Below are 22,941 nucleotides of genomic sequence, written 5' to 3'. Positions count from 1 at the left end.
GCTGCTCACCCTTTATAGTGCTTATTGTAAGCATATAAATATGCAATATATCAGGAAGATGAAAGACAGTCTTGACTGACGGGGCATACACCTCCCATGACAATAGATACTTTTTTTTGAAAAGAGGTAGTTGCAAATAAGACAGCCATCTAGGAACAAAAATAACATCTGCGCGCTACTGCAGGCATATACTCGTATCATCTTCTACTGCTGCTTACCTCACTAGAGTGGAGCTGGAGCCTATCGCAGCTGTCATCAGGCAAGAGGTGGGGTCCACTCTGGACAGGTCTCCAGTCTATCACAGGGCTAACACAGAGACAAATAACCATTCACACTCACACCTAGGGCCCATTTAGGGTTGGAGCTGGACTCAAACCCAGACCTTCTCGCTGGGAGGCGTCAGTGCCCCAGCAAGTGTATACTTTAAGAAAAAATGACTGGACCATTCGGCTCAAATTCCACCAACCAGGTATTCACCTGAATTCTTTTTCTCTTTGTTATTCACATTCACTCCCCAATGAAACATGTCTGTTAGCCAGATTTATTCAGAACTGGACCTCCTTTCTTTGATTCCCTTCACTAATTACACCACAAGTTAATGTGAAACACTGGCTGCAAGGTTTATTTGCTTTTTAATTCCTAGATTATTACCGCAGTCACAAGCCGTAATTAGACAGGGACCTCTTTTCAGCATCAGTTTGATAAATGGTGTGATCCGCTTGCTTCGGCGATAATCAACAAACTAGACACCCAATTAAGCCCATTTGACCCAGTCATAATTGGGCATGAGTAAGGACGGCGCCTTCTCAAGTGCTCTCTAATTGCTTACAGGGATTTTCGCTATCATCATAATGATGTTATATTGATTTAGCGAGCATTGATCTTTCGTATTCCTGCTTGTAGGCAGGATTATCAGCTCATTAGCCCATGTTCTGTTTGTCGGGGCAGGAGTGTGGGTGGAAACTGCAAGGATTAGGATTCACTGAGGTAATGGCACCCACCATGTGTGGTGAGGAACCTTCTACACTGGACTCAAAATTTGGACAATTTGTGCTCATGGGGGGCAGCACAATGGCTCGGTGGTTAGTACTGATGCCAAGTTTGAAGGATCAAGTCGTGTCAACTTTTTGAAGGCTTTATTACAAACACCTTTCCGGTTTTGGTTGCTGTATTTCTTATGACACGTTCATCAAGTGGCATTAACAGGTAGACTGGTCAAAGCTTTGTTGACCATTGAGATGATCGTTCCTAGTTCACTTCAAGAACCAAACAACACATCTTTTCCTTGAGTGCTCCTCCGGAGGTATGTTGCTCCAGGTCCATGGTCACGCGTCGGCAAGGCCAAACTCTGACTAACGTGAGCTAAGTAAGTTGCAGCATCAAAATGAATACGTGAAAAAGACATTGCGTTTTTCCTTACTCCACGCCAGCTACTCACAACTCTCCTGCAGCTGACTGGTTGGAACACAGTTTTTTGTATTTGGTCCAAGCCTCTATTTGTTTTCTATTCTCCACATTTGACTTGAACATAATTAGAGTATACAAAAGAGTCCTGCGCACGTATATAAACACAGTGCTACCATGGCACGGGTTTATTTGTAGATTCAGGGTTACGGGAGCCCCAGAGGCAGCAACTGTATGGGACCCAGTTTTGGTACTACGCCACAAGTTTGGAAAAATCTATGACTTATTCACAGATGGCTGGGCCAGCAGTGGCAGGCGGCCAAAAACCCTCCTGAATATAGCGCTAGTTGCTTGTTTTACTTGTTTGCTGCGTGCATCCTGACACGTCGCTCTGTTTTGTAGAAACTTCCTCATTAATAACTCGCTAACAGAGCGCTTGCCCAAAGACTGATCTGGATTTGATCCACATGATGTAGGTCCTTTTTCAAAATACTAATTACCACAGGCCGCCTTCTCGGTCTGTCCACCTCAGTAGCATGTGCAGCCCGTTGATGAAGGCTGACAGGCTTTTTAAACAAGCTTGTACATATTCCACTGTGGTGCCGAGGAGCCTTTAATGTTCCTCCTGTCTCCTATCGTGACAGCGCCTCAGCTTAATTGCAGCGTGCAGGCAGCTCTTTTGGTTTTGTGCTGTGGTGCTGGCAGAATCAAAGCTCTCCAGTTTGAGATACTCGTGGTGCAAAGCTTGTGGGACAAGTGGAAGGATTTGGAAGGAGGTTACTACTGAAAATATGCGGTAACTCTGAGGGAAGCTGGCATGTTTAGATTCATAAATCGCGCTTGTTTGTCATGCTGATGAAGCGGGGAATTCTCTTTTATCTGTAGTGGGTAGAGATACGCCGCAGCAGAATAAACTGTCATCCAATAACACTGAGAACACAAAATAGGCTGCGAGCCAAAGGAACCTGCAGGAACCCTCGTCTCTGTGCTAGTAATTGGCTCCAGCCTTAAACACAGAGTCGCAGCACAGAGGGGGCATATAAATATCTACAACTTTGATTTTATGAGGGTGGCAAAAGCGTTTACAACACATCGGTTAGCTTAGCTCAGGTGAACACCCCAGGCCAGGGCAAGTCTAGTTGGCAGGGAGCCGTGATTAAATCTGCTGAAGGTCACTGCTGAAGGCCTTTGCCTCAGAACATCAAATTAATTTGGCAAAGGAGGAAGCTGCTATCTTATGTTAATGAACAGCTAAGTTGCAAGAGCACATTGAGTTTCCTGAGCAGAATATGAATGCAGATAGGGAGGGAATGATATTTTGAGAAGCGGAGCAGCAAGCCTTTGAGTGCTACTCATATACTGGTTCATACGAATACAGTTTTTTGTTTTTTTTGTTATGGTATAAATTTTTAATATAGCAGTATACCAGTGTATTTGATTACACAGCATTCGGAAGGATGAGCCACAAGACACTGTTTCAGACCGGACCATTTTCAGCGCTTCTAAACAAAATGCATCACTGTTTTATTTGGGGTGACCAGACATCTCGGATTTCTGGGGACAGTCCCCCGTTTCGGATGTCCAGTCCCCTGACTAAAGCTGTTCCTGAAAGTTTCCCCAATTTTAGCTTTTCATGAATGAGAAAAAAATGTTGCGCGAGTACTACAGTTGATACGGCAGCCGGTCGCACTCTATGGATATTACAAACATAGCAGTTTAAAAAAAATGTATATATGTCAAAATAAAAACTAATGAGCATATATATATATATGTATATATATATATGTGTATATATATATATATATATAATATAATATATATATATATATATATATATATATATATATATATATACATATATATATAAAGTGTGATTTCATTTGCTCAGCAGTCAGTGCTAACATGGGGCAATGCAATCCTGTTTTACCACTCGTGTGGGATTATTTTACAATATTTACTCATGACAATGAAATAGTCCATCCTTAGTCAATATATTGTATTGATTCTTCTCTCAGTAAAAAATGTTGTGAACATGTGATTATGCATGAAAGCAAAATACTATGACGTGCCGATACAGTCAGAATTTTGAAAAATCAATTAATCACAAGATAAATGAAAATCACCTTGATAATTTTGCCGGCTCAATATATTGCCATGTGCATGTGTATTTGTTTTCCTTGTCTCTCTCTCTACCAAAGAGGCTGGATGACAAGAGGGTTCACATGAACCGCCAAAAACTGCATTTTCCAAAAGCTGCAAATTATTTTTATCAAATATTTTTTTGTGAATTTTCAAATGAACAAGTATTGTTAAGTGCCAGAATAGGTACTCTTTAGAGGGGTTAACTACAGGTTCAAGTACTCTAGGATAGGTCTCCATACACCATAGAATTTCTGTTGTCAGATATCTCATATCTCAATATTTCAATGTGGGGGACTCCTACCAGCTCCCTCAGCCGGGCTTCAAACTTAGGTGGTGAGTCAGATTTCCACACTTTCAAAATGCGTCTCTTTGCTATGACCGTACCATAAGCCACCACCGTACTAACAATTCGACCTGTGTTGTCCAATGTGTTAGAGATGCCAAGTACATCGTTTTTTTAGGGTCAGGGTCCCGGTTTACTTTAAGTGCATGGGAATACCATCTGAAAATCGAACAAGAGAAATTCTGAATCTCAGGGCACAGGCAAAATTGGTGGGCAGGTGTGCTGTCTGGTTTATTGCACCTTTCACACAGGGGGGGAAGTTTGGGGAAAGATTTTAAGCAGCTTAACCTTTGAATGGTGTAACCTGTGTATGACCTTGGATTGAATCAGCTGTAACCTAGCGTTAACTGAGCAATGGTGAATGTCATTTAAAGCTTGAAAATAGCATTTTCTTCTGGCAGAGAGTCAGATGATGAAATATTTTGTCTTATGTAAGGATGTGACTGTAAATACCTAAAGAAGTTTGATTTTGGCAGGTTATATATATAATTTTTTGTAATAATTCAAATGAACATAGGTTTTTATTAACATAGAGGTCTTTTAAAAGCTGCCATTTTTAAAAAGGACAAGCTTTCCCTCAACCTTTTCTGCAGACATCCTAAAAAAAACTTATAAAACAAATCTGCGGATTAAGCGGCAGACAAGAATGTTTGCATGCGAAGTTAATAAAACAAACCAACGAAAGACGTGCGTGTCACTTGACTTTGCCAAAGGGATCATGGTGTGGTTGATGTTTTTTTGTCTGTCCTGTTCACTCCCTGGATTTGGCTTAAGGCGCATGCTGGTAAGACACAATCTAAAAGTCTTTCATCAATAAGCAGCGCGAGGCCTGACGATGAAAGCTACCGCTCATTTAGTCTCGGCTCTTATCTTTCTCCTGCTATTGTTTCGGCAATCCATCTACACCTCTCTGCTCCTCCCCATTTCCTATCATCCCACCCTTGTTTGTCCCATACCCTCCCCCTCTCTCTCCCCTCATCGCTCTCTCTGGGGGGTCATTTAGGGTGAGATAAAGCCTGTATGTGTGGGTCCACGGGGAGTCTGCCCCGCGGACAAGTAATGATCCACGCTCATGCACAAACACACACATTGACACACATATTAACACAACATAAATGCGCACACGCATCCCTTCCATCGCCTTCCGTCTCGGGTCCAGGAACAGGGTGGGGCTCGTGCCTCAAAAGCACCGTAGGGACTCTTGACCAGAGAGCTGCCTTTACTGTAAAGATAAAGGTTTGGAGGGCAGAGTGGTGGAGAAAGGGAAAGCCCAGCGGAGCGGTGGAGGATGAGAAAGAGAGGGGGGTGTTGGGCATTGAGGTACAGTTCAGATTAAAGCAATGAGGACGGGAGGGGGACTGTGGGGAGAGAGCGATAAGAGAAACTGCACGGATGGAGACAGAAGCTCTGATCTTCTTCGGCTCAGGGCTCAAAAAAAAAAAATGTTTGTTTCACCCTGACCACGAGTTCCAAGTTCAGAAGTGGCAAAAACTTAAATCTCACAGACAGAAACAGATCAGACCTTTTATTAAAATCATGCCGCGGCTAGAGTGTACTTAGCAAAAATGAAAGCTGATGCTAATGGAATTGTGTGAGGGTTCATTGAAACACACAAGCGAATGAAATCACTTTTAAATAAAGAATACCAGTGAAAAAGAAGAGGATTCTCGGAAGTCCAATCTGAGCCGACGTCACAGTCTGAAGGATTATCAGATGACAGAAGACTGTACAGCAGTCTGTGCAGCGTGTTTCTGTGAGACTGGATTTCAGAGGCAATCCTTTTATCCTCTAATGTGACAGTTTCAGAGTAAACACCTGCAGCATTCAGGTTTCACAATAATTTACCAGAGTCAGTTTTCTTGCGTATATGTCATGGTCCAGAGATGACTCAATCGGTGCATTTACATTCACGTCTTAATCGAGCTATGCTTGAAATTCGACTTTCTGAATGCGGTCCTTGTCCCAGTTTACATGCAACAGAGAAAATCGAATAACTGACGGGAGCACGTCCTCCTCCTCCACACCAGGGGGCGATATGTGTCTTTTCAGCAGGTTAATATGGCCCACTTTCGGGTTGACCTGTTATATCATGCGGCAGACCAGTATTTCAAACAACAACCAGATGGATAACAGTTCAGCTTTTTAAATCTTGTACGTAATGTATGCGCTACTTATGGTGCAGATGAGATGGCGCTATCCCTCAGGTGGTTCTTCTACCGGCTCTGTTTACCTTCTTCTTCTTCTGCGACTGGCTTTCTTGGATGTCGTTGTTCCAGGGTCGTACGCCAGCGCAGCAAGTGTGGAGCATGCGCACAAACTAGTGTAACTCAGATTAAGGTGTACACATGGCGGGGAAAATCAATTTCCAATTGCCTTATCTGGGTGTCTTAATTGGGTATGGAGGTAAGAAGTTCTGAGTGTTTACTAACTTCTTTGATAGGATGCAGACTTGCTCGATCTGGCATTGAGGTCCTGGATGACAATGAACACGTGATAAGCTTTGCTAGCAGGTGAAACACGAGGTGATAAAAGTTACATAAAGATGAGGTGTGGTCCCAGTTATAAGTCCGGTCGAGTCTGCGGTTGATGAGTCCAGTTGTGAAGAGTAAGAAGCTAACAAAGAAACAGTTTTTTTTTTGTTTGCTTGTTTGTTTGTTTGTAACGCTGCCACGGGAAAGAGGTAAGCCACTCTCTGTCTTACATATTGTCTCGGTAAACTCATGAAACGGCTTTAAAAATACCTCAGCTCTTAAGAATATTTAGCTTCACCAAAAGGGTGGTGAGAGGAAGGGACAGGCGAGTAGGCATATTTGTGGAACGTAATTTCAAGCCTCATGCCTCAGATTGATTTTGAGAACTTCAGAGATAAAACCTCAGACGTAAGGAAACAGCCCTTGTGGAAAATGAATGGATTTCTTAGATTGTCCAAAACTGAGGATTTCTTAGAACACGATTTATACAGTATCTCTGCACGGCATGTTTGGGATTTTTAGCGAAGGTCTTAAGCGTTTCGCTGTCCACTCTTGAGTAAATCCTCAAATCATTGGCAAAATAAGGTCTTTGTCCTCGAGCAGCTGCAGATGTTAACGACGAGACGCATTTCTGTGTCGGGCTACAGCTGTTACTCTCACAGCTTCGACTCCACCTCCGGGCTTCCAGTTGTTTCTCTGAGGTCACTTCATGAAATTTGACTCCCTGAATACAAAGTCAAACCTGTGTCACTGCACCTTGTAATAATATGATAATCAGATACTTATTGATCCCTGCTGGGCAGGACATTGTTGCGCTGCAGCTGGAAGTCAAACCTGAGGCTCAGCAGCCCTCGACCTGAGAGGGATACAGTGAAAAAGGGGTTCTGTTGACACCATTAGTTTTAAAACATACTTCTAATACAGGAGTATCAAACCAATTTGGAGTACAGACCGGACCAGTAACGTGTACTATTAACATCTTTACAAAGAAGCTTTACTTTATGAATGGACAATTTAATGTATTTGTTGTCCGCGTAAATGTCACCACAGTCCTCATAAACATTTGTAATGGAACTCCATTTAGAGTCGGCACTGGAACATTTTGTCGACTTAGCTTCGTTAGCTGGAACAACCTCTTACTCTCAGTCACTGACTAGCTAGCATTTTCCACGTCGTTGTTGAAGGGCAGCAGTAATGTATCCTCAAGTCCGACTGTATATCTGTTGGGTGCATTGGGCTTTGCCCTTGGTTTCCCGCAGCAACAGTCATCCTGTTACCCATGGCCGAACTCATGGGTCATTACCCTGGTGGCTGGGATCCATGCGTTCATGTTGTTTACACTAAATTCTGACCCTGCCATCCGAATGTCGCAGCTGAAATCGTGGCTTGTCATACCAGGCAACGTATCTAATTTTCTATCTTCCGATTTTTGTCCAAGCCTTTCCGAGCTGTAGTCTCAGTTCCCTGTTCTTAGCTGACAGGAGTGGCACCCGGTGTGGTCTTCCGGGTTGGACGTGTTGTGCGTTCAGAGAGGTTATTCTGCAAATAGGATTTTGGAAACAATAACAACGGATAGCAAAGCTCTTGAAATACCAGGGTCATTAAAAACTTTGTGCAGTGACTGAAAGAATGCCATCACTGATCCAACCGGATCAGATTGGCCGGTAAAAAACCAACAGATCATCAGCTAGATCTGCCATGACATGACGGTCCAACGACCGATTAAGGAAATGATATGAAAGGTCATGAATGTTTCATGCGTAAAGGGGTGTGATTCGGGCTTTATGTCCAGTTAGACTAGTTTTACACTGAAATGGAAAAGAGATGTGCCTCTCCCTGTTTTATAGATTATACATCGCGTCAGTAAACACACGTAACCTTAACGTTAATTCGCTATAAAAATACCACAGCTTTTTGGAATCTGTCGCTTCATCAAAAGGCATGAAGTGAAAGGGTTGCAACACGAAGGGCCGGGTGAGCAGGCATTCCTACCGGATGTCCAAGCTCCTGGTAGGAGCTCCAAGTAGAGCAGCTGCTCTCTTGCGTTAAACAGGGCTGATTGGGGTGGTTCAGGACCCTTATGGGGATCCTCCTGGGCACCTGGTGACTGGGACAGCTGTGCACAAGTGTGTGTTTCAGAGGGGAATTGAATGGGTGGGTGGAGTTGACATATGTGCTTAAATGGTCAGTTGTAGTATCTTGGTATGTTGGCCGTTTGGGCGCTCAAAAATAGACACCTAATATGAGGATATTAGACGGACACAAGGGCTTAAAATTGTTTCATTTGTGTGTGTTTTATTTATCCAAACCCTTAGAGATTACTACGTAGAGCTGTTAAAGTCCCTCAGTGGTCAGAGGTCGTCATACGACATCAGTGCAGATGACGAGATCATGGAGCGAAGCAGCTGCTGTTGCCCCGCAGCACGGAGCTGCTTCCATACGCTCATTAGGCCGCAGTCGGGGTGTGTGTGGGTTAGTTCTTCTGTGTTTATCATGTGGTTGCTGTTCGTGTTCCGTGTCCCTGAATTCTTTATGTGCTTGTGCCAATGCTGGATTCTGAGACCCTTAGTTTAAAGACAGCAAAAGAAAAAAAAAAAGATTATCGGTCAGAACATCTCTCTTTTGTTTTCACTGATTCACAAACAGCTGACACTTCCTACATACCACATTTTCACCCAGTAGCTGCAACAGCAGAGGTGCAGGAAAAGAGAAACTGAGGTGAACTGACTGAGAGACGGGAGGAAACGAGTGAAGGAGGAAATGAAGTTTTAAAATCATCTGCAGCAGTCAGCAGCCTCCCTGAAACACACATCCAGTGGTCACACATTAGCGGTCACTTTATTAGGTACACCTTGCTAGTAAAAGTTTGGACCCTCTTTTACCTTCAGAACTGCCTTAATTCTTGATGGCATGCTTTCAACAAGGTGTTGGAAACATTTCTTAGAGATTTTGGTCCATAATGACATGATAGCATCACACATCTATGATGCGTATCTACCGTTATACCACATCCCAGAGTTGCTTTATTGGACTGTGGAGGCCACTGGAGGACAGTGAACTCATTGTCATGTTCAAGAAACCAGTTTGAGATGATATGAGCTTTGTGACATGGTGCATTATCCTGCTAGAAGTAGCCATCAGAAGATGGTCCACTGTGGTCATAAAGGGATGGACATGGTCAGCAATAGTCAGGTAGACTCTGGAATTTAAACCATGCTCAGTTGGTACTAAGGGGCCCAAAGTGTACCAAGAAAATATCCAACACACCATCACACCACCACCAGCCTGAACCGTTGATACAAGGCAGGATGGATCCATGCTTTCATGTTGTTTACGCCAAATTCTGACTCAAGGGTTAATAGACAAATGAAATGTAAAGTTATAAACAGGGGCGTCACACAGACAGGGGACAGGAGAGGCTTAGCCTTAAGATGTGGGAATTCTTTTTTTTTTAATAAAACAACACTAAACTATTTAGGGGGGCTTCAGCTTCAGCCCCAGCCCCCCCCCCACCCCCCCCCCCCAAAACAGGCCTAATGATGCCAAATGTTTCACATAAAGGGGTGTGATTCAGTGTATAAGTCCAGTTAGACTGGTTTTACACTGACATGGGAAAGAGATGAGCCTCTCCCTGTTTTATACATCATACACTGTATCAGTAAACACATATAACCTTAAGGTGAAATCTCTTTAAAAAATACCTCAGCTCCTGGAATAATTAGCTTCACCATAAGGCGTGAAGTGAAAGGGTCGCGAGACGAAGGGCCGGGTGAGCAGGCATATTTGTGGAAGCAAAGCTTCTGAATTACCAGGGTCGTTCAAAACTTTGTGCAGCGACCGCGAGAATGCCGTCACTGATCCAACCGAGCGACATCAGGCTCCTTTCGTAGGGTGACTGGGCTCAGCCTCAGAGATGGGGACAGGAGCTTGGGCTCCAGGTAGAGCAGCTGCTCTTTTGCGTCAAACAGGGCTGATTGGGGTGGTTCAGGACCCTTACGAGGATCCTCCTGAGCACCTGCCCTTAGAGATTTACTGAGTCAGCTGTGCAGAGACCATAGGGCAGATCCAGGATTCGCTGAAGGGATTCCAACTTGCCCGGAATCGCAGTGGGATCTCTCATGCAGAAGTATAATTCGTTCCTAGGGTGAGGGGAAAATACCTATGTTTAGACTAATAAACACAACCTGACTTACTGGAAGTTTGTTTTGCTTTGCTGCACCAGGAGTGATTTATTTGAACTGACAATGAGTTTCTACTTTCTTATGAAATAGGTTGCTCAAAGAGACAATTAAGATTCATCTCAGTTCTACAGAGGGCTGAAGTGTCTGCCTGCGTACTGTTTTGGTTTTTAGGATCTAGCTAGGATCTTTTGTTGTTATTTGCTCTCTTTTAAGCATCATTTCTAAAATCTCTTTTAGCACTTCATTGCGTATTTTATTTCTGCTTGCTGCTAAATATCTCACCCCCTGCCGTACAAACACATCGATCAGGCATAACATTAAAACCACTGACAGGAAAAGTAAATAACATCGAGCGTCTTGTGACAATTCAATGTTCTGCTTCTTACCTGGTGATCATGTGGACGTTACTTTGACGTGACCAGACCAGACACCCCAACCCATTGCAATGCCACTCCTTGAAGGCAGCAGGACACACACACAAAAACAGTTTAGGAACAACAAAAAAAAACATGAAGAACAGCACAAGGTGTTGACCTGGCCTCCAAATTCACTAGATCCCAAACTGATCAAGTATCTGTGGGACGATCCACAGAGACCCCTCCCCTCAACTCAACTCATAGGACCCAAAGACCCCCACTAACAACATCCTGTTACCAGACACAGTTCTGTGTCCAAACACTGGTCTAAACACTTGAACGCGTTAATGGTGAGCTAAGCTGCTCATTAACAAATATGACCCTGACAATGTGATGAGATCATGGGTATTTTGCCTTCTCATCTTTTACAGCTCAGTCCAAAATATTCAACATTACATGACGGTGGATGACCATAGTGTAAAACAGATAATCCACTCTGAGGTCTGTGGTAAAGGGTAATGCACTCTGCTGAGGCATGATGTGTTTCTTTACCTAGAAGTCTTGCGGGGGAGTTCTTCCAGTGGACACACCTCTATGGATCCTCTTCACTTAATCATCAAATCAATACACAAATGAGGTTCTCCTGTCTGTCCTCCTTTTTTCTAAATCATTGTCTGCTAACAGAGGGATCGGATGGCCCCTCTCTATGCTTTTATATCTGCAGCGATCGTTAAAGAAACCTAATCAGACCTTTTTAATTAAAGAGGCCAGAGTGTTGGTGCAGAAGCAGGCCAGAGAGGAGCAGGAGGAGGAGGAGGGCGACGAGGTGAAGGCATGGCAGCAGATGAGGGTGGATGAAGGGGAAGAGGTTGAGTCTGCCTGCTGAAAGCCACTTAAATCCCTTTCTTATTAACTCTCTGTGACACAAGATCTACCTCCATCCCCGCAAACTCTCTCACGCACACACACTCGGGGCTACGAAGCGGCTCGTCTTACCACAAGAAACAGCCCCTGCGTCTCCGCTGCATGGCTTCATTGTGCTAACGACGTCGTATCGCTGCTTTGCATCAGCTGCAGACCTGATCCTGTTACCCAGCAGGCCCGTATTCCTGCGCTTCCTCTCATTAGTGCTTCATTCAAAACAGGTATTGCATTGGCATGTTCGTATGCAGCAACCTGGCGCTGATTCAACTGTCTTTCAAAGCAGCCCCGCCCTTCATTACGCACAACTTAACGTATAATTTAGACAGGCTGTGATTATTTCTGCTGTAATGGAAATAAACTGAAAAAAAAACAAGCACACCTGTAATTAACATTTAATCACCAGAGGTGACACCACAGCCTCAAGTGGCCATTTGATGAAGTGCAGTTTATGCCACTCACGTGCCGGCTTAATATTCAGGTCCGTGCTTGAATTAGCCCGGAAAAGTCACTTCTTTACCTCAACATATGAAGAGTTTTCTTTATTGCGAACTTGGCACAACCTTTCTGGAGCCACAGAGAGTATACAATTTCTTTTTTTCTTTTCTTTTTTTTCCATGAGTGTTGCTCAAGACCCAGAAACAGGAGGATTTTTTTGCGGCTCATTTGTCTATTTCCATTGTTATATTACTGTTATGTAGCACCTGGATGAGAACAAAATTTCGTGCATTTACTTCTGTGTGAGTACAGCGTTAGACTGTACTCACGCACCATTCCCTGCGAAATGCAAAGGACTGTGACGATGAAATTGTTAAACAGTTTCCTTCGGGGGTTTGCCGTAACAAAGGGACAACGTGACGAATGTGCCGATACAAAAACAGTCGGCGTGTGAAAGTGTGGCAGAGCCACATTAAGGTGTTATTTTTAATGTGATAGATTATCCAGCTCGGGCGATTTTTAAGTGGCTGGAGGCTGGTGTTTCAAGCGCCGGGCGTTGCAACTGGGTTCTTGTGAAGGAAGCAAAACATGACTATCTCCAGCTACCCAGACTGTGACCAGACAAAACGGCGACCATGTAAAGGAGAGAAGAAGCATGCTCTATCTATAAAAGAACATTTTATTTATTGAAGAGTAGAAAGGAACACTCCTCCACTTTTAAAAGTGCTGTGAGCTGCCTTCGCATATCAACCTCTGGGAAAGGTGGTGCTGAATTTTGCCAGAGTTCTTACCGCTGTAGCAGAAAAGCTATTTTGTCATGCTATAAATAAAATAATACACTGGTAGGGAACTGTGAGCGCTGTACTCTTAAATTCTATTATATTGAAGGGCTGGCTGAACACACTCTGAAATAAGTTTGAGAATAATGAGAAGTTGGTTGGCGTGCTTCATTCTGATGCCTTTTTCCTGGTGTTTCCCTGATAAATATACATTAACGATTAGTCAGTTTAATGTAATAAAGCATTCAAGTGATGTAACTTTGCAGAAACACCTGGTTTCATTGTAATATTTCCAATTTCCCATGGGTTTTGACCTGTATGTTTGTATGTAACTCAAGCAATCTGAAGAGTCTCTGAGAAATCATGATGGGCCTTTTTCACTATTTCTTGCTACATTGGGTGAAGCATGTCAAGTGTCTGGCATCAAAAAATCATTTTCCATCTACAGTGACTTCACCTTAATTCAGAGAATCTTTGTGTAGAGGATAAAACGTATTATCGCCTGGTGAAAGAAATACACGATTATATCTACAGAGTAAAACATTATGAGACTGGCTTTAGGTGCCGAATGACTGCTGATCCTCTTATCTGACCCCGTTCCAGCAACGTAAAAAAAAGAAAAAAAAGGATTAGATCCATTTGTGGGCAGACTGTTGGGTCATCAACAGGGTAGAGGACATGCTGTATCGACACTGAGCGTAGCAGTAATTACCAGCTCACAACTAATCAAGCCGCGTCTACGATAATGTCCATCAATTAGTGTGAAAGCATCGCGCGCTTGTTTGGTATGAGTAGACTTTTGTGCGTTTGTGTGTCTACACATGTGTTTACGCACCAACAGTCCCAGCTGTTCAAGCTGCTTTAAAACTGGAAAAAAAAAAAAAAAGGAAAAACTGAATGTCAGTTTTTTTACTCAGATTCTCTGTTAATCTTCTACAACTAGACAAGTGGGCTGTCATTTCTTAACTGGAAGCTTAATTGTCAGTCGCTTAATTTGCACATGAAATGATTCCGCTCTTACGGGCTTTTATGCAAAAAGCGTCATACAGCATAACTAGCTGTGAACACTTTTCATTGTGCTCTCTTTATCCATTAAGAAATCGTGCAAGCCAGATTTCTCAGTTGAAAAACAACAAATTTGAATATTGGCAAAGAAATTTGAATACTCAACGGAGGCTGTGGCAGTCATCATTGTCTATTTTGGATATTTAATATACTAAATGTTGAATTAACTGATCCAAAACATGAATGTCATCCCGAGAAATAGCCATCACAAACAAACGTTTTATGTTATTTCACCAAAATCCCTGTCTGTTCAGCAAACAAGTGATCATGTTTACTTGGTTTGGCAGTAGCTTTGCCACGGTCAGTGGTTTCCCACTGGGGCCACTGACGCTTAAAATTGATGCACTCACGCTCCTCCACCAAATGGCATACGTACCGCAAAAGCTACAGTTGCGCGGGAGTAACGCGAGCCGGCGTTCTCGTCTGTTGGCGTGGGTGTGGATCGTAGCGGGACGGTGCAATCGAGGAGAGAGACGTCGACCATTGTCATGCAAGTGAGACGCCGTCGAGAGAGCCTTGGACGCCTTCCCGGGTTCCGTTGCTGTCGCAGCGTTTCAGCTGCGCAGGTCGAGTGACGTGGAGGGTTTCTGCTAGCGAGCAATCTAACCACTTTCACTTACGCACGCTCCTCATTGCTAACGGGACCTGATGCACGGGGCCATCTGCCCAAAGCTTGAGCCAAGAGAACGTAAAAAGGTGTGACAGTAAATGTGAATATTAGAGCTGTGGAAGGTAATGAAGGTATCATTCATTCCATTATTACTGAGCGACAAAAGCCAAGACACACTACGCTCTTCGGCTAATGGATCCCAGCAATTACTTCCTGAATAAATCCTCCCCACTGGGTACGTCTCTTCCTCTGGCCCGCTATCGCGCTTTGCTTTTCTTCCTGTGATTTCACTCATTATTTCTGCTCCCCTTCATCTTTTCTACCTCTGAACCCCATTTTTCTCTCCTCTTGTTTCCTAATTCCTCACCGCCCTCTTTCACTCCCACTCTCCTTCCAGCCTCGTCCACACATTTGCTTTCTCATTACACCTCCACCTGCTCTCGTTCTCGCCGCTCTCCTGCCCCGGCTCTGCCCCGCGCTCTCTATTCGCCTCACTCTTTTCTCCTCTTCTCCTTCCTCCCACAGTCCCAGTGAAGCAGAGAGAGATGTCGCAGAAGAAGATATTCCTGGTCTTCCTCGCCATCAGCACTGTCAGTCTTCTACTGCACCATGGGGGCCACTTAAGCTGGTGAGTGTCTGAAATGCGCCCAGAAAACGCAAACACATTATATCTCTCTGTAAGTCCATATGGTGCTAATTACGATGAAATATCTGACACTGGCAGCTCCTTCTTTTTTTTTTTATTGTCAAATTAAAAGCGGGACTGGCTTATTAAACAGGGAGACTCCGAGTGCAGATGCACTGCCCAGTCGGCCGAGGGACCAATTATAAAAGTTGAAGGATCATAGGTTTTTGACAGCCCTCTATTCTGGTCCGTACGAGATCATCTCCCCCCCATACCGAAAGGTTTTGTCAGATTTTATTGTTTCCGCGTCTTTTCAACATGTGACCCAATATGCATGAGAACAACTTTTTGTGATGTGACAGTGTCTCGTTAAAGTGCACCCCTCACTTCACATGACAGGACTTTCCTGTGTGCTGGCTAAGGTTCTCAGCCATCCAGGTCACAGTAACCAGAAAAGAAAGCTGGACCAGCAACTCAAGTCACTTCTTTAATTCTAAATGACTGGTGGGGAGCTAAGGTTTTTATTATAAACATCTGGCACCTGAAGCTAGGGTCAGTTTGATTGTTCCTGTGTTCTCCCCCAATGAATGGCAATATTGCTACACCTCTCAGACACCGTATGCTGTACAAACAGTCTAGACACACCACATATTATCTCACACTCTCTTTCTGTTCCTCCATGCTCCAGTGGCTTTGACCTCCTTCATTATCTTGCACCCTTTCCACATGTTCTCGCTTTTTACTTTCCAGTCCTTCTGCTTCTGTCTTGTTCTATATTACATTCCCTTCCATTATCTGCCAGTGTCTGCGCATTTATGTCTGTAACGTCACTATTTTATCTTGAGCATCTACTATTTTCAAAGCTTCAACTGCATTGTGTTTTTTTTTTTCTACCACCAGGACCATTGAGGCCCTCCACCTTGGTTGTCCCGCCCTCTCCTCTCACCCTTCCCCGGGCCTGAAACCCAAGCACACCAATGTGGTCTTCCTCAAGACTCACAAAACGGCCAGCACCACCATGCAGAACCTGCTGTTCCGCTTCGCGGAGCGCAACAACCTGACGGTGGCGCTGCCCGTGCAGGCCTGCAGTCACCAGTTCTGCTACCCGCGTTCCTTCACCTCCCATTTCGTCCATCCCCACACACTGCCGCCGAACATCGTCACCAACCACATGCGCTTCAATAAGCCCGAGCTGCAACACCTGATGCCAAACGACACGATATATTTCACAATTCTGAGAGAGCCGGGCTCCATGTTTGAGTCTTTGTTCACTTACTACAACCAGTACTGCCAGACCTTCAAGAAAGTCCCTAATGGCTCCCTGGAAGCTTTCCTAGAGGAACCCATGCGCTACTACAAGACTGATGATAAGTATTCCATGTATGCACGCAACACCTTAACCTTCGACCTGGGCGGAGACAATAATCGTCCGGCGGCAGATGCGTCGTATGCGCGAGCCTTTGTGGCAGAGGTGGAGCGAGTGTTCTCTCTGGTGATGATCGCCGAGTACTTTGACGAATCGCTGGTTCTCCTTCGCCACCTCCTCTCCTGGGACCTGGATGACATACTGTACGTTAAGCTCAACATGCGGACACAGAATTCCAAGCGGAGCCTGACTCCCAATCTTCGCTCAAAGATCCGCAACTGGAATTCTTTAGATGCGCGACTGTACGACCACTTCAATGCCTCGCTGTGGCGCCAACTGTCAGCTCTCGGCCACGCTTGCGTGGCAAGGGAGGTGCGGCTCCTTCGGCAGGCTCAGGAGAGGTTAATGAGGAGCTGCTTCGGAGGCGGGATGCCACTCCTCCGTTCGGCCGCCCAGATCAAAAACAAGGACCTGCGCCCCTGGCAGCCTAGCGGAAAAGTCGACATAGTGGGTTACGACCTGCCGATGAACGTCAGCCATGGGTTCTCGAGCCAGGCTCAGGAGCTCTGCCTCAAACTCATCATGCCGGAGGTTCAGTACACACGGGTGCTCCTGCGCTCCCAGTCACTGCGCTACCGTCGAAGCCATCAGCAGCAGCTGCACACCCCCCAGCAGCCCGTACGCACAGTCTTGCCTCGGCATCCTCAAGTCCACCGCAGCCAGCCGCCCCCTGCGGCTCCAGGCTCTGCCTCAGGCACAGGGTCCACCTCCACCTTAAAGCCTGCGGTAGGAACTCAAGGCCAGGTGACAAAAGTAGAGCCTAAATCCTCACAAAGCCAGGCCTGATAGGCCGAGAACAAACTTGAATAAAATCTGAGTGCCCAACAGACTGCATTGTTCTACCCGTAAATGAAGCTTGACTGGTGGGGGGGTCTTCGGCAAATTGTCTGCGTTGTTTGCGAATCGGTGTCTCTTCTTTTCCTTCAAGACGATGTTTGGGAGAAGAATTAATAACTAAAGAGGGTTCGACATATCTGGAATTGAACTTGAATCTCCACTTTCTTTTCTGTGAAGCAGCACCGGAAAAACTGGGACTAAACTACAACTCGGCTCAATTGCACACCTCTACGCGCCTGTACACAGCAGAGGGGAGAGGGTTTTTGGTGAAGGTAGTCCTTTGAAGCAAATCTTATGTGTGACTCAATAGGGAAGGGGCAATATCAAACTTATTGTGAGGCACAGAGTGTGCTTTGTATGTATCACACTGGTGTAGTATCATGTTACTTGCATTTATTCTTTGTTTCTCAAGCTCTCCCTCGCTCTCTCTCCGTAACATATGCCATTTAAAGTCCTCGAGAGAGGCATAATGACATAAAGGGATCTGCTGTCAGTCCTCCAAAGAGCCTCCTAAGAGGCCCGACGGACACCGAGATCACCTCCGAACCATTAATTCGACAGCACAAAAACAACTCTTCCTCTTGTCTTGCAAATTCTACCGCCTAAAGGAGCGGTGGGAGAGGGAGTAAAAAGCCAGATAAACGGAGAAAGAAAGAGACTTTATCTGGAGGGCGAGCCTAAAAAGCTGCCGGATGCTCAACTCGGCCATCCGTTGTTATTATGACTCACACAAAATGTGAGCACATACAGTGTAAAAAGCCCATGTCTCCTCAGCTTTTGAGTACCCTGACTTCTTCTTAGCATCCTTCCCTCTATTTCCCACACCGTCATTCCTGTTGTTACCCTCCGGTCAGGCTCTCCATCCATATAGAAGCACTTCCATTTTCTTCCGCCGGCCGCCCTCAGACCACAAGAGAAGATCGCATCTTGTATCAAAGAGACTTCATGTCAAAGGTTTCTGGCTGTGTGAATTTATTCTTTGAGCTTGGGTGTTACTGCAATAAGATCTCCAGGCCTAAATCGCATTTGAAAGGCATAGATTTAATGGCCTACCAGCAACCCCACACAAACACTCACTGGCACAAACAAAAACATAAAACAACCCGACGGGACAAAGACTTGAAGCCTGTGGGTCGCGGCGTTTGCATATTTAATCGTCTCCTCTCGCAGCCTTCCTATGGCCCGCGTTCTAGGGTTACACGGCTGTATATTTTCATCAAGGATGTGTACGACCAGGTGAAAGCTGCTCACGTTGGACCCCGAAGCACAGGAGGACAAAGCGAGGACGCAGGATGCTTAAAGCCTCGCGAGGCCGGGACCTTAAAACGTCACCACCTATCTCAGCTGTGATCAATTTTTAATGCGTTCTGCACATATTTAATATGTCATTTATGTTCTTTTATTCCTCCAGCGATCTGCGGGATCTGGAGGGCGGAGGAACAATGTCGGTGCGCATTTGTGAGAATGTGTTAGATTATGTGCATGAGCCAGGAAGTGGTTCTCTCTGCTTCATGTTGGATTTTTTTTTTTTTTTCCCAATCGTCAGCCAAGTTGGCATGGCAACAAAAGGAATTACTGTGTGTGAGATTTATTAAGACTATGTGTTATTTATTACCGGGACTTAAAGAGCCCCATTACTGTATCTTCAACCTTTATTTTTTATGAATCACTGGATAAAAGCTGTATTTCCATCCATATAGTATGTGCAAGCAAACCACTTCAGGCAGCAGAGATGGAACAAGGCACGTGGCACATGGTATAAAATATTCATTCTATACATGTTTTACATAATGCAAAACTACAAAGACCACTTCTGAAAAACCGCACATTGAAACACGTGTCGTCGCTTTAAAATGAATCTTTCGCCGAGTCGCGCTTAAGTGCTCAGCCGCGGCCGTTCTCTTTTTGTGGTTGTCGCACTGCAGGCCACAGTAATAAAAAACACACAAGCCGCTGCTGTTCTGACAGGAATAGGAAGTGTAGCGGGTGAGGAAACGCAAGACAGGAGCGGAGGATAGGAGGCTTCATTAAGCGGCTGAGAATATGTGAAGTCAAAGTATGCTTATGCGAAACGTACCAGAGAACCTCAGCGTTGGGAGCGGGAGATGCACTGCTTTCTGTATTTATTTACAGACATTTGAGGTGTGTTCTGATCTATGTGATGTATGTACACTGTAAACACGGAGTGAAGGTTGGCTGAGTTATTTTGCATATTTTGTTTACTGTTTTTAAATCCCATGAAAAGACTTCATTCATTCATTCATTCGTTCAAGCACATTGGTTCCTACTGAATCTAAAAAACTGAAGTTACTGCAGTAAACAACAGTAGTGTGACTCAATTCGTTTATTGTTGGCTTTGGTCTTTTTGTGGGATTGTTTTGACAGTAAGAGGAATACTAAATTTCACCAGCCATATTTTTTAAAGTTGCTGGCAGCTGATGTCAGTTCTTACCTTTAAAAAAGTTTAAATTATGTTGTCATGTGTCAAAAAAAAAAAAAAAATGAACCTCCCGAATAGCTTCAGTCTCATGAATTTATTGTAACAGAAAATCAACATGCTGTAAGACAAGAGAAAACACAGATTATATATGTCTGAGGGTAATGCTGCGTTCACACCATAGGCTGTAGAAAAAAAAAGGACGATGCCTCTAATTCTTCCCATTGGTGAGATCAGTTTTTAGCCAGAGAGAAAATCGATCACGCTTGGTTGGACTGCGCTCTGCTCTTCCTCCACCACATACACACAAATGTTGGATTATATATTACACTTTTTTTCAAAGCAACCATTATGGATTCAGACCTTGTAAATACTTGCCGACCTTCTCCCCTACAGACTTAACGCTGGAGGGTTGGTTTAGATGGCGAGCTAATTGCATTAATTCACTACAAATCAAAAGATTAACTTACTGAAAAAAAAAAACACCATCACTACTCATTTTGTCAGTTTCAAATAGACAGTTGATTATTGTAGCAATCCTACCCACTCTCACGGTCCCATGGTCTCATCATGATGTCACATCCTGTTTTTACGGCGCCAAATAACTAAGCAAAACAAAACTTCAACTGAATGTTGAATATACATCAGAATTATAGTGACTATCTACAGTAAATGATGAGCTGCGATCCATTTCCAGTGAAAGCCAGCTATAGAAAATGCTACAGTTGAGCTGGCTTCAACATTTTAAATACCCTGAGGGAGTGACGCATTAACCAGTCATACTGTACGCATTAGTTTCAACTGCTAACACACCAATAGTGACTTGTTGACAGTGTAACTCGGCATTTTCCTAACTTTCCTCACTTGTAGTGTGAATGCAGCATTTTGAAGAAATTATAGAGGTATGCACGGACGTCACCATCATCCGGGGGTCAGTTTTGATAAAGCTAGCTAAATTAAAGACGCTAACGCTAAGAGCTTTACTGAGAAATAACGTTAGCCATACAACACTGTAGCGTCCGACCAGACGTTAAAAGGACGACGAGGAGTGAAAGCAAATACTAATAATAAGCTTATTGTTTTATTGTTATTTATTATTGGAACTGAAATAGGTACTGTCGGCTGTAACTACACCAAAACAGCAACATCCACAAACTTATATGACTGCCCTCCAGGACGTAACGGAGGAAGTAACTTCATCAAAACACTACAGCATAAATTAATATTACCTGACACTAAATGTGAACCACAACATCAGGTTTCTGTGTCTGGATTCCAGGTGTTTCTTCTAATGCAGTGATACATTTACTTCTCTTTTCTTTGGGAAAATATATCAACTGCTTTTCATATCTTTTGGTACAGTCAATCACACGACAGCTCTTCCCCATTTTTTATTTAAAATAATTTTACAAGTTAGACACTATTAAAGCCTGTGATGATTCAAACTAATGCTGCTAATCTCCGTGCTCAACCGTCACTGCCACTCAGTGGCCGTAACCACGGAGACTTGGCTCGCTGTGACGTCACGTACATACCCTCTACAGTGACCCTAAAAGTTCAAAATCATACAAATGATATGGTATTAAAGTGATATTCATGTGGGTTGACACAGACATAACGTAAGCTTGTCTTAGTACACTGTCATTTTTATTTAATTCCTGGTTTCTTTTATTTAAACCACGCAGTGTTTTTCAACACAAAGCCTTTGTCTGTCCAGCAAGACGAACGGGATGAAGGCAGTTGCGTAACTGGCTGCTGCGTGGGTCTGAGCGATAAAAAACAAACCTCTTTGGAGAAGGGACATTTTGAAATGAATAAGTGTTATAAATGAAGTAAAAATAACTGCTGACAACAACAGTTTCTTGGTTATATTGCTGGTTTTTCACAACACGTTGCTTTAACTTTGAATATTTCGCGTCCCTGGTGCCGTCAATGCTTCAATAAACTCTACAGTTGTGTTACCATGGTCAGTGAAATCTGTCAGCTTTCGCTTGCAGACAAATACAAGGTATCTGCAAATACTTTTCCCCCTCTTGTCTGACTGGGATTCAGACAGAAAATGTGTCTGTTTCTTTGCGACTGTTCGTTTCTCATCATTTCTCCCCAGCTGTGAGTCGCTGTAAGTGCTCTTTTGACTGTGCGAGTCGCTTGCCCGGCCGCTCTGCTTCCAGTGCGAGTGTTTCGGTAATGGTCATGCTGTCGTGTCTAAAGTGTCTGGGTTTCTTCTTTAAAAATGCCAGAGGGGCTGTGAAAACGGCGGGCTAAAATCTCATCATCTTCACATTAGCGCGCCCCGGTTAGAGTGCTCTGTTCTCTTGTTAGAGCGACACACAATGCTGTTGATCTTTTTTATTTTTTTTTTCCATGGAACTCTTGTATGTCAAAGCAATTTTTGTCTCTCTGCCGAGCCTTTATGTCATCAGATAAAATGGCTTATGATCCTCTGGCGTCCTCCATTGTCTCTTTGATCTGCTCGACATTTATTTTTTGGGGATTTATCTGTGAACTTAGGAGAATGAGAGTTTCTTTTTGTGATTGTGTGGAAGGGTTTAGGTGGGTGATGAAGCTCTGGTTAAAGGGCTGCCGACAATCAGAGCTAGGGGCCCAAAGCTTTGTAACGATGGGTGGAGAACGTGGTGAATAAAGTTTGAATGATTTCAATTCATCAGCGAGTGAATGTTATTATTTTAGACTCGGCTTTTCCATGCAGATTTATTCAGATGCGCGACGACTTGAATTATTCTGAATATTAGAGCAATGCGGGCGCACGCGCTCTTCATCATCGGCCGTGATACATAACAAACCGTGACAGTTGCTCAATTAAGATTCTGATTCTAAATGGCTTCTATTTCCCCAAAGACCCAAACCAGACTTTTCAGCCTGCAATCAGTCTTCTGAAATTACCT

General features: G+C 44.1%; 1 protein-coding gene across 1 annotated transcript in view; it reads left to right on the top strand.

Moving 5' to 3' along the window:
• Positions 1-22,700, top strand: part of gal3st3 (galactose-3-O-sulfotransferase 3) — a 36,289-nt gene extending 13,589 nt beyond the window's left edge. The window contains exons 2-3 of the mRNA XM_047595608.1: positions 15,236-15,338; positions 16,236-22,700. Coding sequence (XP_047451564.1) covers positions 15,256-15,338; positions 16,236-17,547 — 1,395 coding nt within the window. The 5' untranslated portion in view covers positions 15,236-15,255 and the 3' untranslated portion in view covers positions 17,548-22,700. The remainder of the gene's footprint in view (positions 1-15,235; positions 15,339-16,235) is intronic.
• Positions 22,701-22,941: the final 241 nt, after the last annotated feature.

Source organism: Mugil cephalus, chromosome 1 (assembly GCF_022458985.1).
Source record: "Mugil cephalus isolate CIBA_MC_2020 chromosome 1, CIBA_Mcephalus_1.1, whole genome shotgun sequence".
In the NCBI taxonomy this organism is placed as follows: domain Eukaryota; kingdom Metazoa; phylum Chordata; class Actinopteri; order Mugiliformes; family Mugilidae; genus Mugil; species Mugil cephalus.
This window is presented reverse-complemented; position numbering and strand designations above follow the sequence as displayed.